Source organism: Genypterus blacodes, unplaced genomic scaffold, assembly GCF_046128005.1.
Source record: "Genypterus blacodes isolate CSIRO-AG114 ecotype Tasmania unplaced genomic scaffold, CSIRO-AGI_Gbla_v1 ptg000110l_1, whole genome shotgun sequence".
Lineage (NCBI taxonomy): Eukaryota > Metazoa > Chordata > Actinopteri > Ophidiiformes > Ophidiidae > Genypterus > Genypterus blacodes.
This window is the reverse complement of record NW_027466914.1, coordinates 1,358,759-1,371,781: the sequence shown is the minus strand read 5'-3', so window position 1 is coordinate 1,371,781 and position 13,023 is coordinate 1,358,759. Positions and strand designations below refer to the sequence as shown.

The following is a 13,023-nucleotide window of genomic DNA, read 5'->3' as shown; positions in this document are numbered from 1 at the left end:
AGGAGGAGGAGTTTGTTTTGGCGCTCAGGGGCCCTCATCAGCTACCGTGGAAGCCTGTGTCCGGTTTCTCACGGAGCGTCATCATGGGGCCTTCTCCCTGCGACCGCATACATTCAAGCTTAACACCAACGACCTCTGCTGAACCCTCCGCACGCCGCAAAGCCCCCCCGACATCGACTGCAGAGTGACTGTGACCCGTCTGGACATCTAGTAGAGGTATTAACTCCGAAGCTTCTGAGGGTTAAAAACACAAAGACGAGCCCTTTTTTCTTTTTTTTTAATCGTTCGCTTCCCAGCATGCAGACGGGAATGTCGCCGTGACGATAAGACGGTCGACTTGTTATTTGATCGCGGACGGCAGGAAAGTGGCAAAATTAGAATCGCATGCCGGGTCGAGTCTCAACCCCAATTGAACGACGACGCAGCTTAATACTTCAGAAGTTGAGCGGCAGACGGCTTCTCCGCCCGTTTGGATCGTTAGGCTTCATTAACATAAACATACATATAAATAGGGTTTAAATATCGCTGGCTCCAGGCCAGATTAGGACACGAACAGTTTAGAGAATTTGAAAGAGAATGCTATTTTGTTGTGTGATCGGGTTTGGTCGAGCCGTATTCAGCAAACTGGCCTTCACACTTTAGGAGTGCGGTCAGATTCTTCACCAGGATCTGGACAAGTTCATTTCCACTGCATAGCTTCCGTGTTTGTCCTGTGCAGAGAGAAGCAAGGTTTGCTCTGCGTGAGTTGACTCAGTGTGACTCAGCAAAACTGCTTCCTGGAACCAGATTCTGCTTTACGAAACTCGCATTCCCCCCCACAAGTTTGGAGAGAGAGAGAGAGAGAAACTAGACGACGTGTTTGATATTTACAAGACAAAGAGGGGGAACATCCGCCCCCAAGGTTTGGAACCTTCTAGTAGGGTTCTACCACATGAACACAGTTTAGATAAGTGTGGATTAAAGTTGTACATTGCAGAAAAGGATAGAAAAAATGCCTCGCGAGCACTCGGTGTACGTCACACAAGGTAAACAAGACCGCCTACGCATGACCAGACCAATGCTAGCAGCGACTCACGACGACAGTTTGAGCCACGTCTGCTCCGGTGTGTGTGTGTTTGTGTTTGTTTGTGTGCGAGGGAGCGAGGGAGTGTCAGTAGTAAGCAGCTAACATCTCTAACACCGACGCGCTGGGGCTTTAATGTCGTCACGTAGAGAACATATGAGCGGCGAGGACGTCGTCCCTACATGCGTCTGAACACACAGCGCAGATGTCTGAATGGCAGGAGATCTGGAAAACATGAAGCCCGACCCATCCGCCTGTGTTTGGCATGAGTAGAGGATGTGTTAGGAAGCTTCGTCGTTCGTCATCTCTCACATCAGATGCTTGGTCTCCTTCGCTCTTCCTCTCTGTGCAAGTCTCTGCATTAGTGTCTTCTTCCTGCGCTGCATGGACATGGATGGATGGATTCTGGCTGCGCGCCTGATCCGGGCGGACCGATCCAACCCCAGGGGCACAGTCCAGATCACCCGTCTGTCTGCGGCGTTTTTAGGTCTCTGGGTTGGGCGTGGCCAGTAGCGGCACGTTGTCCCGCCGCCTCCTGCCCAGCGGGGGGCGGCGGTACTGCTCCCCGTCGGCCAGCGTCTGGGGCAGCGTCTTCCTCTTGCTCTCGGGCAGCAGCAGGATGGAGAGGACGGCCAGCAGGGCCAGGGAGGAGTAGACCACGTGGTGCAGGAAGTAGCCGTAGTGGTTCCTCAGGTCCATGAGCGGGGAGCTGAGGCGGCCCACGCAGCCCAGGGCCAGGACCGTGCCCACGCCAAGGCCCCTACGCACACGCACACACACACACACACACACACACTCTGATTTATCTCTGTACGGATTTTATTTGGCTTTTTATTACGACAATATTTCATCCAAATCCATTATTAAATAGTTGAATCATAAAGAAGTGCAGATGTTTTACTGTTACATTGTTGCTCTGGTTGCTGTAGTAACCGACACCAGATGAGAGCAACATACAGCAGGTGAGGTCATATTCACATTTAGCTGAGGTATAAATTATATCGAATCTAATTTCCATTGGGGGAAATAAACATAAACTGGTCAGCTGAGCTCAAACTTTAACAGTCGTCTTATTTCATCAGGACCTTGTTATGATGGCACAAAGTCATGACTAATAGATCAGCAGCACTTAAAGGCTGGACGGGCAAACATTCATACTTAAAATTAATTTTCATAAAGATAATGTATGTGGGGGAACGACAGACTGTGTTTTTATTATTAGTGTGTGTGTGTGTGTGTGTGTGTGTGTGTGTGTGTGTGTGTGTGTGTGTGTGTGTGTGTGTGTGTGTGTACCTGATGATGGTGGGCATGATCTCAGCAGTGAAGAGGATGCAGAGGGAGGCGGTGGCCTGGGAGGCGAAGAGGCCCAACACAGAGAAAACAGTGATGGCCGTCTCACTGAGATCTGAGGAAGAGGAGGAGGGGGGAAAAGGGGGAGCAGTCAGTCTGTAGGGCTGTAGTTTTGATTAGATGCTTCATATTCAGATTACATATCAGGTGTGGTTTTCATTTTAGAGAACATACGACACCTCATCAAACTACGACTTCATCTCTTCTCTTAAACGTCACCTGATCTCTCTCCAGGCTAACAGAGAGGGGGAACAGTGAGCGGCCGCCTCCGGGGCTCGGTTACATCCACTTACAGGGGCCCGGCCGTAAGAGCACATCACCTGACACACGCTTTGACTTTGCTGCCACTGCAGTGTCCTACATACACGGGGACTGGTCATACACGGCTCCGGCCACCAGGGGGAGACGGTGACCAAGGCATGGATGGAGCCGTGGAAAAACACCAAATGTATCCTGGGACGCATTTGACCATGAAGGGAACTGTCCATTGTGTTTGCAGTATAAGGTCTGAATATATTAGATCAGATGACGTCATGTCTCACTTTGATCTTCTACAGGCCTGGTGTGTTATGAGGAAGAGTTCATTGCTGCTCTGTGTTCCAGTCTAGAAGATGCCAAGAAGCCCCACTTACACTCCATGAGTCCGAGGAGGATCAAAGAGGCCAGCCCGGTCATCGTCATGGAGAGCAGCAGGATGCCACGGCGGCCGCACCTGTCTACCGTCGCCCACAGCAACAGCCAGGCCCCGCCCCCCGCGCAGACCGACAGCAGGTAGGTCCAGTAAAAGCTGGGGGCGGTGCCTCTGACGTCGCCCCGGAATGAGCTGTAACAGTGACTGATGCCGTGGGAGATGAAGCTGAGCGGGCATGGAGGGAGGGAGAGGGAGAGAGGGGGGGGGGGGGGGGGAGAGAGAGAGGGAGAGAGACAAGAGTTCATGAGCTTACAAACAGTGTTCTTTAAGTGAACAAAAGAGATTCAGTTAGGATGAAAACAAATCACCAGGATAAAGAGAGAGAGAAAGAGAGAGAGAGAAAGAGAGAGAGAGAGAGAGCAGGAGATAGAGAGAGAGCGAGAGCAGGAGAGAGAGAGAGAGAGAGCAAGAGAGCGAGAAGGGGAGAGAGAGAGAGAGCAGCAGAAACCAGGCCGCAGTCATAAAAATGCAGCGTTGCTAGAAATCATGTAGAAGGCAGCGGCGGCGGCGGGGATGATGACTTACGAGGTGAAGCCGAGTACACACATGTTCTTCCAGATGTTCCTGCTGTGGAAAAGCTCGGGGAAGGACAGGTGGGGGCGCGAGGAGAAGGAGGAGGCGGACGGTTCTGCATCCAGCTCTGCAACGAGGAGAACAGGAGAACAGAGGCTCAACACAGGCAAAATGAAAACCTGATGCAGTTTAACAACACAGGTTCTATCAAAGTTTTTGCTGCCGCCTAAACATACAGTACAACACAACCTGCCTGCCTGTCCTCATGTCTGTCATCTAACTGTCATGGAGCAGGTGAACACACAGGTAAACACTCAGGTGAACACACAGGTCTGTGCAGCTCGGGGTTGCTTTCAATTTTCACATTCAGTGGAGAGAATTCACACTAAATGGATTTCAACTTTACTCCAGTGAAGAGCCGCAGCTTCCAGGTCCCGGATTAAACTTTGCCCGATGGAAAGGTGCAAAGATCATTAAGGGAAGTCGCAAGCACACGGGTGGAACGCCGTGTACGCCAGAAGGGTTAGGGTTAGGGTTAGTGTATCCAGGTGATGTCAGACGGGGGTCTGTGACTTTGTTCTACAGCTTCAATAAATCATGAGTCCTAATGAAGCATCTGGCCCGAGGTGATGTGCGGTAGAGGTGCACGCCAATAATTCACACATAAATAATGCAAGTGTCATAAACCGGATGTTGGATCGGTCACAGACGTGAGGAAGAGGACGGAGGGATGAAAGAGGCCATTCTCTCTGCGCACACACACACCGTTGAAGCTCTCGTCGTCCCTCGCGTCTCTGTTGGAGTTCCGTCTCTCGCTGAAGGCGCTCAGGTCCCCGGACCGCTCGGACAGAAGGAGCCAGCGGGGAGACTCGGGAAACACCCCGGGAATGCTGAGGGAGTGGAAAGGCACACAGAGACTTTAAACACGACCCGCTCTTTGTTTGCTACTCCAGCTTTTCTTTCATTGCATTTCATTTTAAACCCAACATTCACGACCACTAATCTGTTTCTAATCTGAGTTCGTTTGGCCTCAGAGGTGCAGTGGAGGTTTCTCTGGTATCACAGGTGCTGAAGGGACGCGGGGCCTTAAACAAAGAGGCTCTAATGCATTCTGACACAAGTTAAAAGGGTCAGAGTGACAGGGGGATTGGAATCGATGCCATCCGACAAAGCTTTCAGCACGTCAGCGGCCGTCAAGACGCTTTAATCAAACCTCGATCAGCTTCCATCACTCTGCTGTCTTTACCCTGCAGCTTCAGATGAACAAACACACTCAAGGTACAAAAGGTGCAGAAAGGAAACGATTCATTTAACTCCATGAAGGCACACACACACACACACACACACAGACACAAACACACAGACACACACACACTCGTACCCGTAGCAGAGGAACAGTGTTAGTGGAGCGGCTCCGGCTCCCAGCAGGCCCCTCCAGGACTGACAGCCCAGGGCCACGGCCAGCAGCAGCAGCTCCCCGGCCACCGTCATCAGGCCGGCCATCATGGTGACCACCAGCCTCAGGGACGGCTCGCACAGCTCCAGGCCTGACGGTCAAACACACACACGTAGCCCTATTAAACCTGAGTCACAGTTCCAATCTTTGGCTTTTATGCGACTCTGCCAGGCAGCGTTTGATTTACTGAAACTCAAGAGGGTTTAAACTTGTTCCCTTAGTTCAACGATTCCCTGATGTTCAAAACATCAACAAATACACAACATTAACGGTGTCAATACATGAAGTAATCCTATAACCACACATATGAGAATGCTTATAGTCGGTCAGTTAGTTGGTACAATAATGATTTAACCAAAGCAGCTCATCAATCTTTATTGGTGCGACAAAAGAACATCTGTTTAGGGTTAAGGTAAGGTAAGGTAAGGTAAGGTAAGGAGCTTACGGGTGATGTAGAGGATGAGGTAGACTCCCGCGCTGGCAGCGGCCAGACAGAAACGCATGACGATGAAGATAGACGGGTACGGGGAGACGCACACCAGCACGCCGAAGATCACCGACAGGGTCAGAGAGGTCAGCAGGGTCTTATACCGGCCCAGCCTGCGGGACACACACACACACACACACAAACAAAGGGATATAAACGATACCTGCAAGATCAAGTAGCCTCCTTCACCTGCTTACATATTAATGACATAACAGAGCAGGAAATATGACACATGGAGACTGAGGGAGGAGAGAGTGTGAGTGTGAAACTTTACAGTGTTTTAAAAGTAAACAATGCTTCTCTGTATGAATTCTAAAGCAAGAGCCGATCACCAAACTCCAGCTGTGTCATAGCGGCGACGGTAAAATCGCCGGCCTTTGCAAACGGAGGCCACGCTCAATCGGTCAGCAAATTAATGAAGGCTGTTAGCTAATTAAAGCGGCCTCCACTCCCTTGCTCGCTCGCTCGCTGGCTGGCGACACTACGGCTTCCCCCTGTGCCGTCTGCATTCCCAGCATCCCTGCAGACTCCGGCTGGATTCATTACGTCAATTATACGGGATGCTCTGGGTGTGTTTCTTGCAGGATTGCGGCGTGGGGGGGGGAAGAGGAGGGAGAGGGGGACGGGGGGAGGAGGGAGAGGAAGAGGGGGGGCTGCACGCCTCAGCACAGAGGCACAAAGCTTACAGATGTGAGAAGGCGTTCATCCCAACACAACATAACGTTTATGTCATCCATCGCTCCTGTGTAGTAAATTAGTGACCCGTTTGTTCTCTTTGGCTTTTCTGCTGCAGACACAAATATTTGCCCACAAAGTGATTTACCAAGGCAGTAAACAATATTAAATGGAATTTGGGCCGGGGGGGGATATTGGATCTTTGGTTCTCCCTCAGATGGAGCGGAGCCGCAGTAAATCTCTGCTCCAATTTACATTCCACATTAAAATCTATTTTTCTTCTTGTGCTTTGTGCCCATGTATAAGCTTACAACGCCTGGACATCAGGGGTGTGTGTGTGTGTGTATGGGCGTGTGTGTGCGTGTTACCTATCGGCGGCGTAGCCCAGGCCCAGGCAGCCAGTCAGGATGCCCAGGATGAAACACACCTCCTCCACGGGGACCAGCCAGTATTGACCGCACACCAGATCCCACTGACACGGATGAGAGAGGGGGAGAATGTAGTGAGAGGTCAAGAGAGAGAGAGAGACAGAGAGAGAGAGACCACATGCAAACCAGCTGCTGTATGTTTCATTAATATTTAAACAAACATCTTATGCGACAACTCCGTGACAGCGAGGCGACGAAGGCTCATCTGCCGGCGTCGTCCTCATCATCTATCATTCATTCTCATCTTCATTTCTACTTTGGGTGTTGGCCTCTTCTCTCATGTGATTATGTTCTCACAAAGAGTGTCAGGTTGAGTTTTAACGCCACAACCAAGGACTTTGTTTGAAGGATTTGTTCAATTCAGACACATTTCTTTGTTTCTCTTACATTTTTTGGCACTCACTTTGTTCAGTACGCCCCAAACTGCAGAAGTGTGTGTGAGAAGTCTGTGGCTCCACTAACAAAGTGTCCCACAGAAGCATCAGAAGTGTATTCCTGCAGTAACACCTGGGCTCGCTTTGATTCTGACAGCCTGGACGTTTTATTGGCTTTAATAAATAAGCTGTAAATGGGACTTGAGCGCAGGAGAAGATGCCGGGCGGAGGAGACGGCTCTCTCTCTCTCTCTCTCTCTCTCCCTCTCTCTCTCTCTGCCTACAGGAGCCATTAGAGGTAATGCAGGAAGAGAACATGGCTCCATATTATTACTGTGTGTGCTGGGACTCAGAACACGATGGGGGCTTCACTCTTAGCTGTAGCAGAGCGACGGCAGTATTAAAACAAAGACAACATTGCACAGAGCACACAGCCAGAGATTTGAATAATAAAGCAAACGGTGACGTTACGCAACAGAGCGGCCACGTTGAAAATGAGTGAATCCATTACAGAAACCGTATCTGAGATCTTAATCACATGAAGCCGACCCGCTGATTTGCATTAACAGCTGAGCTGAGCTGAGCTAATGTCGCTGTCTGCTGCCCTCTGAAAGCAAAATGATTTTAATGATGTAGAGAGGAGGAGGGGGGCAGGGGGGGTGCGTTGCTATGGAGGGGAAGGAGCACCTGCATAATTGGGGGTCCATGTACAGAAACATAAAAGCCTGTCACATGCAGTCAGCCATCACACTGCGGTTAGTTAGCATGAGTCTGCTCCAGGGCGCCGGAGCAACCAGCAGGGCTCACATGGGCAACAGGACGGAACAGCAGGGCAGATAAAATGTACACAAACAAGTTCCATAAAGTCCCCAGACTGGTTTGTGAGTGAGACCGAGCACCGTTTGGTTGCGGCCCCCTGGGAGTGGCTGAACCTGTTTACCTGCGTCCAGCTCCATGCCACTGCGTCACTCTGCTGTTAGATAAAGGGCTGAGGAAGGTGACAGGAGAGGAGGAGGAGTCTGGCCGCCAGTATCTGGTATGTTAGAGTACATTAGCCTCATCTTTATAGAATGAAGATGTTAAGTGGAGTTTGCCTCCAGCTAAGTGACACAATATTGATCAGGAGCAGAGGCCAGGCTGAACCAGGGACTTCCTGTTTCCTGCTCAGACCGCCAGCTCAGCAGAACAGCGCTGGAGGAAGAGATCATCATACAGCAAGACTAGTTCTGACTTTGTGTCACGCTCCACATGCAAACTGAAAAAAAATCACGGAAAGTGTAAACACACCACTGCTTGTCTGAGTACACACAGATGTGTGTGTCTGTGTGCTCCTGCTGAACGAGCCTCCGGGCAGCGTTTAGTGCTGAGCTCACCACAGAGGAGGGCTGCCAGTGAACTGCCCTGAAACCATAAACTCAAGGCTGGGTGTGGCGCCCGCATCTGAACACAGACGGAGCGGGCAGAGGGTCCAGTCTGGGTGGAGGACAGGGCAGGGCTCCTTTTGAACACATTAGTCTCTCTACAGTCCAAACCCACAGAACGAATCTGAGGCTAAATTTAAATGTAAAGTGTATTTCCTCCCTCATTCTGAGGCATCAGACAGAACATTACATCTCACCACTGCCTCCTGATCTCAAGAGAATCATTCTGAGGAACCTCTGAGACACACGGGTGCTGATCCTCTCCCATGACACCGACCGGGATCGAATCTCATAACTTTCCTACAGCGGGAACTCCCAAGAGTCCGACCTGAATCTGTCACTTTATAAAGAAACATGCCAGCTGTTCTAACCCCCGCTTTATTGTCTTGTCTACTATGAACCACAATTACAATGTCCAGTCCTGCATCTAGAAGAAGTCAAGACAAGAAGTGAGTAAAAAGGTTAAATGTGAGGCTTAAACCCTCCCGGCAGAGAGTTGAGTGACAGGTCTGCGCTCTAACTCCCGCCTTTGTGAAAGTAAACGTGATGCCCTTAAGCAAAACACTTCTTCGGTCATGTTGGTAGTTTTTGTCCAATTATTACACAACAACCGCAGAGCTCCTTTGAGCACTGAGAGTGTGTGAGGTGCTGCTGGAGGAGACTTTGTACTGGAGCGCTCACAGGTGCAAATACGTGCAGCTGGATCAAAGATTAGAGAGGCTCTGCTGAGGGGAGAGTGTGTGTGCTCAGCAAAACAAACCTGGGAGAAAATAGTGGCTGAGAAACAACGATGTAACTTTTCAGCTTTTTAAGTCTATAAACCCAACACGTAAACAAAAAATGTGGCGTTCCCACAGGGGAACAAGGCCCGGGCTATGATTACAGCCTTTAAGAGGATCCCAGGATGGATCGTTACCTCGGTGACGATGTTGTTCCTCAGCCCTTCTGTGACGTTGTAGTCCCATCCCGCCTCGCAGTCCGTCACAGCTGACTGGCTGCCGTTGACGTACTGCTTACACTGGGACGGCCCGCCAGCGTCGCCGGGTCTCGCTCCCTTCTCCCAGGGCAGGGAGGTGTTCAGCGACTCGGGCGACGGCGAGGGGCCCGGCAGGTGGCAGTGGTGCGGCGGGGAGAGGATGATGAGGGGGTCCGACGACAGCAGGAAGGCCAGGAACAGGTTGGGCAAGATGGAGAGGGCGATCAGCACCCTCTGCTTCTTCCTGCCCAGGGCCAGCACCATCACCTCCCCTGTTGGAGGCAAGGAGGGGGGAGGCGGGAGGGAGGAGGAGGACGGGGCTGGGGAGGAAGGCACGGGGGAGGTGGGGAGGGAGGGAGGGGGAGCGGGGCAGGGGGAAGGGGAGACCGGCGGAGGAGAGTCCGGAGAGATCATCTTGTGGGAGCGTGGAAGTGTGGCGGTGTGACGGTCACTCCTCAGGTGGAGGAGAGGAGAGAAGGGGAAATCTCTGGAAGAATAAGAATGACAGCATATTATCTCACTGTTTACATGTGCAAACTGGGATTAAACAGGAATAGATCAACAACAACAACATGTGATGCATTTAGAGCAGCCGGCCTCTGGGACCGGGGGCATGAAGTCTCAACACTCATGTGAAAGGTCATGGAAACACAGCCTTTCATCCACAGGGTGCAGCACGTGCACCACACAAAGCCAGAGAGAAAGAGGCCACGCTGGGTCGAGTGACAGAAGGGGCTGCTCTGTCCCAAAGAATACAAAAAGGAAGGAATAACACACCCTCACTACTGTCACTACTATTCTAATAACCTACTTTTGTGCAGCTATGAACAATAAAAAGAGTGGATACTCTTCTGCTTTGAGTCTGAGAGTAAAGTGGGGCTTATGCTGATGAGATCCAACCTGCAGACTGAAATCCAGAGTCCCCCTTTAGACGTGGACCCCCTAGAAACAAGTATGTAACCAATTAAGATCCAGGCCTTTGGTGTATTAAGCAATGACCTCTGACACTGATCTGTCCAGAGCTTTAGCACGTCAAAGGCCCTGAAGTTCTAACTCATTAAGCACCAAAGTCACTGCTAGACAATAATAAGACCTGTGACTCCCATCTGAGAGCACACACACTCCATAGAGGACCAAGACCGAGTCCAGCCCTTCCCTGTGTGTGTGTGTGTGTGTGTGTGTGTGTGTGTGTGTGTGTGTGTGTGTGTGTGTGTGTGTGTGTTCTGGCTGGAATGTGAACAGCCTGTGCTCCCCTCAGGAGCCTCCTCTGTCGGTGCACATGGTGCTGCTGTGTGTATTTTCCTCACGCAGGGCCAGGAAGTCTTGAAAAAAAAAGAATCCCACGGGGTTACATAAGAGCTTTTACACAAAAGGGGGAACTAAAAAAGGACGTGTGGGGAATTCTAGAAAAGCTCGGAACAGAGAGAGCGGCTATGCGAGGCCAGCAAACCCGGGTTGTGGGCAAAGCAGCAGCTGGGCCAGCGGGACCGGAGCGGCTGTGGTGTCGTCATGGGCTGACACACACACACACACACACACACACACACACACACACACACACACACCTGCACCAGCGATCCTCTCTGTCGCCGTGTTGTTAGAAACACACATGTACGTTTACTTACCCCCGGTTCAATGTGGAGCTGTGTGTCCCAGGAATTCACTCTTGTCAGTTTTCTCTCCCAGAAATCCAAAACATTGAGGCGGAGAGAGTAAAGAGAGTAGTTTCACCGCATTCCCTCTTCAGCGTGTCCCCTGTCTGCCTCCGCGTCTGTCTGTTTGCTCTTTTATTCCAATACCGGGAGACATTTCTGTCCCTATGAGTGTTGTGTTTATTATTAAAAAAATATCCCAGCTGGTGCCTTTGACAAGCAAGGACACCTAAGTCCAGTTTAGTCCCGGGCAGACGTCATGCAAGCCGCCACCACTTTGAGATCTGATGCGATGCCCGCCGGGCTACGCGGCTTCATCCAGACTCCTAGCGTCGCTGCCCTCTCGCGTTATCGTCTGGTCCAAGTTTCTGTTTGCCGACATTACACAAAATAATTAAATAACTCATAATTGTCACCGACATCATCTTAAAGGGAAAGGCGTCGCCAGCGCAGCCAGTCGGGGACAAAGAGCAGCTAGGAGCTGCATTGGGGGAAATCCTGTTTAAAGGGACGCGCAGCTCGCGAGACTTCGGGAGAATTCGTCTGAAGTCGTCCGCACGACGTCCCCTAGGCTCACTGGCATCAAAGATCATGTGTGGCTAGAGATGATTCACTCCGCAACAAACCGGCACAACTTCGGATATGCTACATGCATATCCGGGCCTTCCTGTTTGTGTTGAAGATGTAGAAGAGACAAACGCTTGGTCTAGAGTCAAAGAGGCACAGCGTTACAGAGCCATATTGTTTCAAGGAGCTCCTACAATCATAGACAATGGCTGTAGGTCATTAGCTAGTTGTAGCTAGCCAGTCTGTCAATAAAACCAGGTGGACTGGTCCAAATCTCGTCAGAGTGAGAGGGTGACGGAGTGTTTCTGCTTCTTTTCTATATTGCTGCTCTTTAAAAGGTCATTGAAGTCTTCTGCCGCATGGTGGGGCCATAAATCATATCACTGACGGAGAGCAGCTTCAACAGGACGCCTGTGTGGTCACGAACGGGCTTGTTTTAGTGATGATATGCAGTGTTAAATATGGCATATTGTGTTGTGCAATATGCAAATGCTGCATATGTCCAATTTGGCGATTGGCCTACTTTCATTGATCTCCCATTCAGGGCCGGCCCTGGGTGATTTGGAGTCCCGGGCGAAAGTGTAGATTGGAGCCAGTTTTGCGGGTGCGGGCGCCGGAAACGTCCGTTGCTGGCACCCTTGCCGGTGAAAATCACGGACAACACGTTTTTGCCTTTAGAGTATTTCCGGCCACCGGGATCGCTGTCCGACATAACCAGTGGGTCTGGCGCCCCCTGTAACTCCCCCTGAAACCTCTGGTTAGAGAGGGGTTACAGGGGGTACGATATTAAACCCGGAACCAGTTTTGCGCGGGCGCCGGGAACGTCCGTTGCCGGCTAAAATCACGGGCATCACGTTTTTGCTTTTAGGCATGTATCAGAACACACCTAAGTTTGGCTCTGATTATGTAGTGAAGTTGTGCATCATAAAGTCATCTTATTCTAGTTGTAGAAGCACAATGCAGCCAGGCCGCTACCCCTCCCCCCACCTTTCACTGTAAACAGCGGGTCAGGTTCAGGGCGACAGGTATCTCACACTCACAGATTTAGACCAGAAGTCAAAATAATTATTAACATATTTATTTAAATGTACTTTATGTGGATTGCAGTTTGGCGCCCTGCCCACTAGATGGCGCCCCGGGCGACCGCCTGGTTCTCCCATGCCCAGGGCCGGGCCTGCTCCCATTAGATTTAAAGTGATATACAAGTGGATACATTCCCCCAAACGACACGATTTATGCAGTGATCCAAAAATAAAAACTGTTTTGATGAATGCAAACATTAAACAGAGAGTGCTTATCAGCGATCTTTGGCAGCTCACCCAGAAAATACTCTATTTTATACATTTTGTCCCTTTGAACCAGCATACCTGC

At 50.7% G+C, this 13,023-nt stretch overlaps 1 protein-coding gene across 1 annotated transcript; it reads right to left on the bottom strand.

The window, feature by feature from the left end:
• Window positions 1-11,665, bottom strand: slc22a17 (solute carrier family 22 member 17). The gene is made up of 10 exons (XM_076161117.1): window positions 11,059-11,665; window positions 9,374-9,920; window positions 6,604-6,707; window positions 5,519-5,673; window positions 4,999-5,164; window positions 4,383-4,507; window positions 3,630-3,744; window positions 3,046-3,269; window positions 2,357-2,468; window positions 1-1,823 (listed from the first exon to the last, which is right to left on the bottom strand). Exons 2-10 carry the CDS (start codon window positions 9,845-9,847, stop codon window positions 1,547-1,549), a joined length of 1,752 nt encoding a protein of 583 aa, XP_076017232.1. The 5' UTR covers window positions 9,848-9,920; window positions 11,059-11,665; the 3' UTR covers window positions 1-1,546.
• Window positions 11,666-13,023: the final 1,358 nt, after the last annotated feature.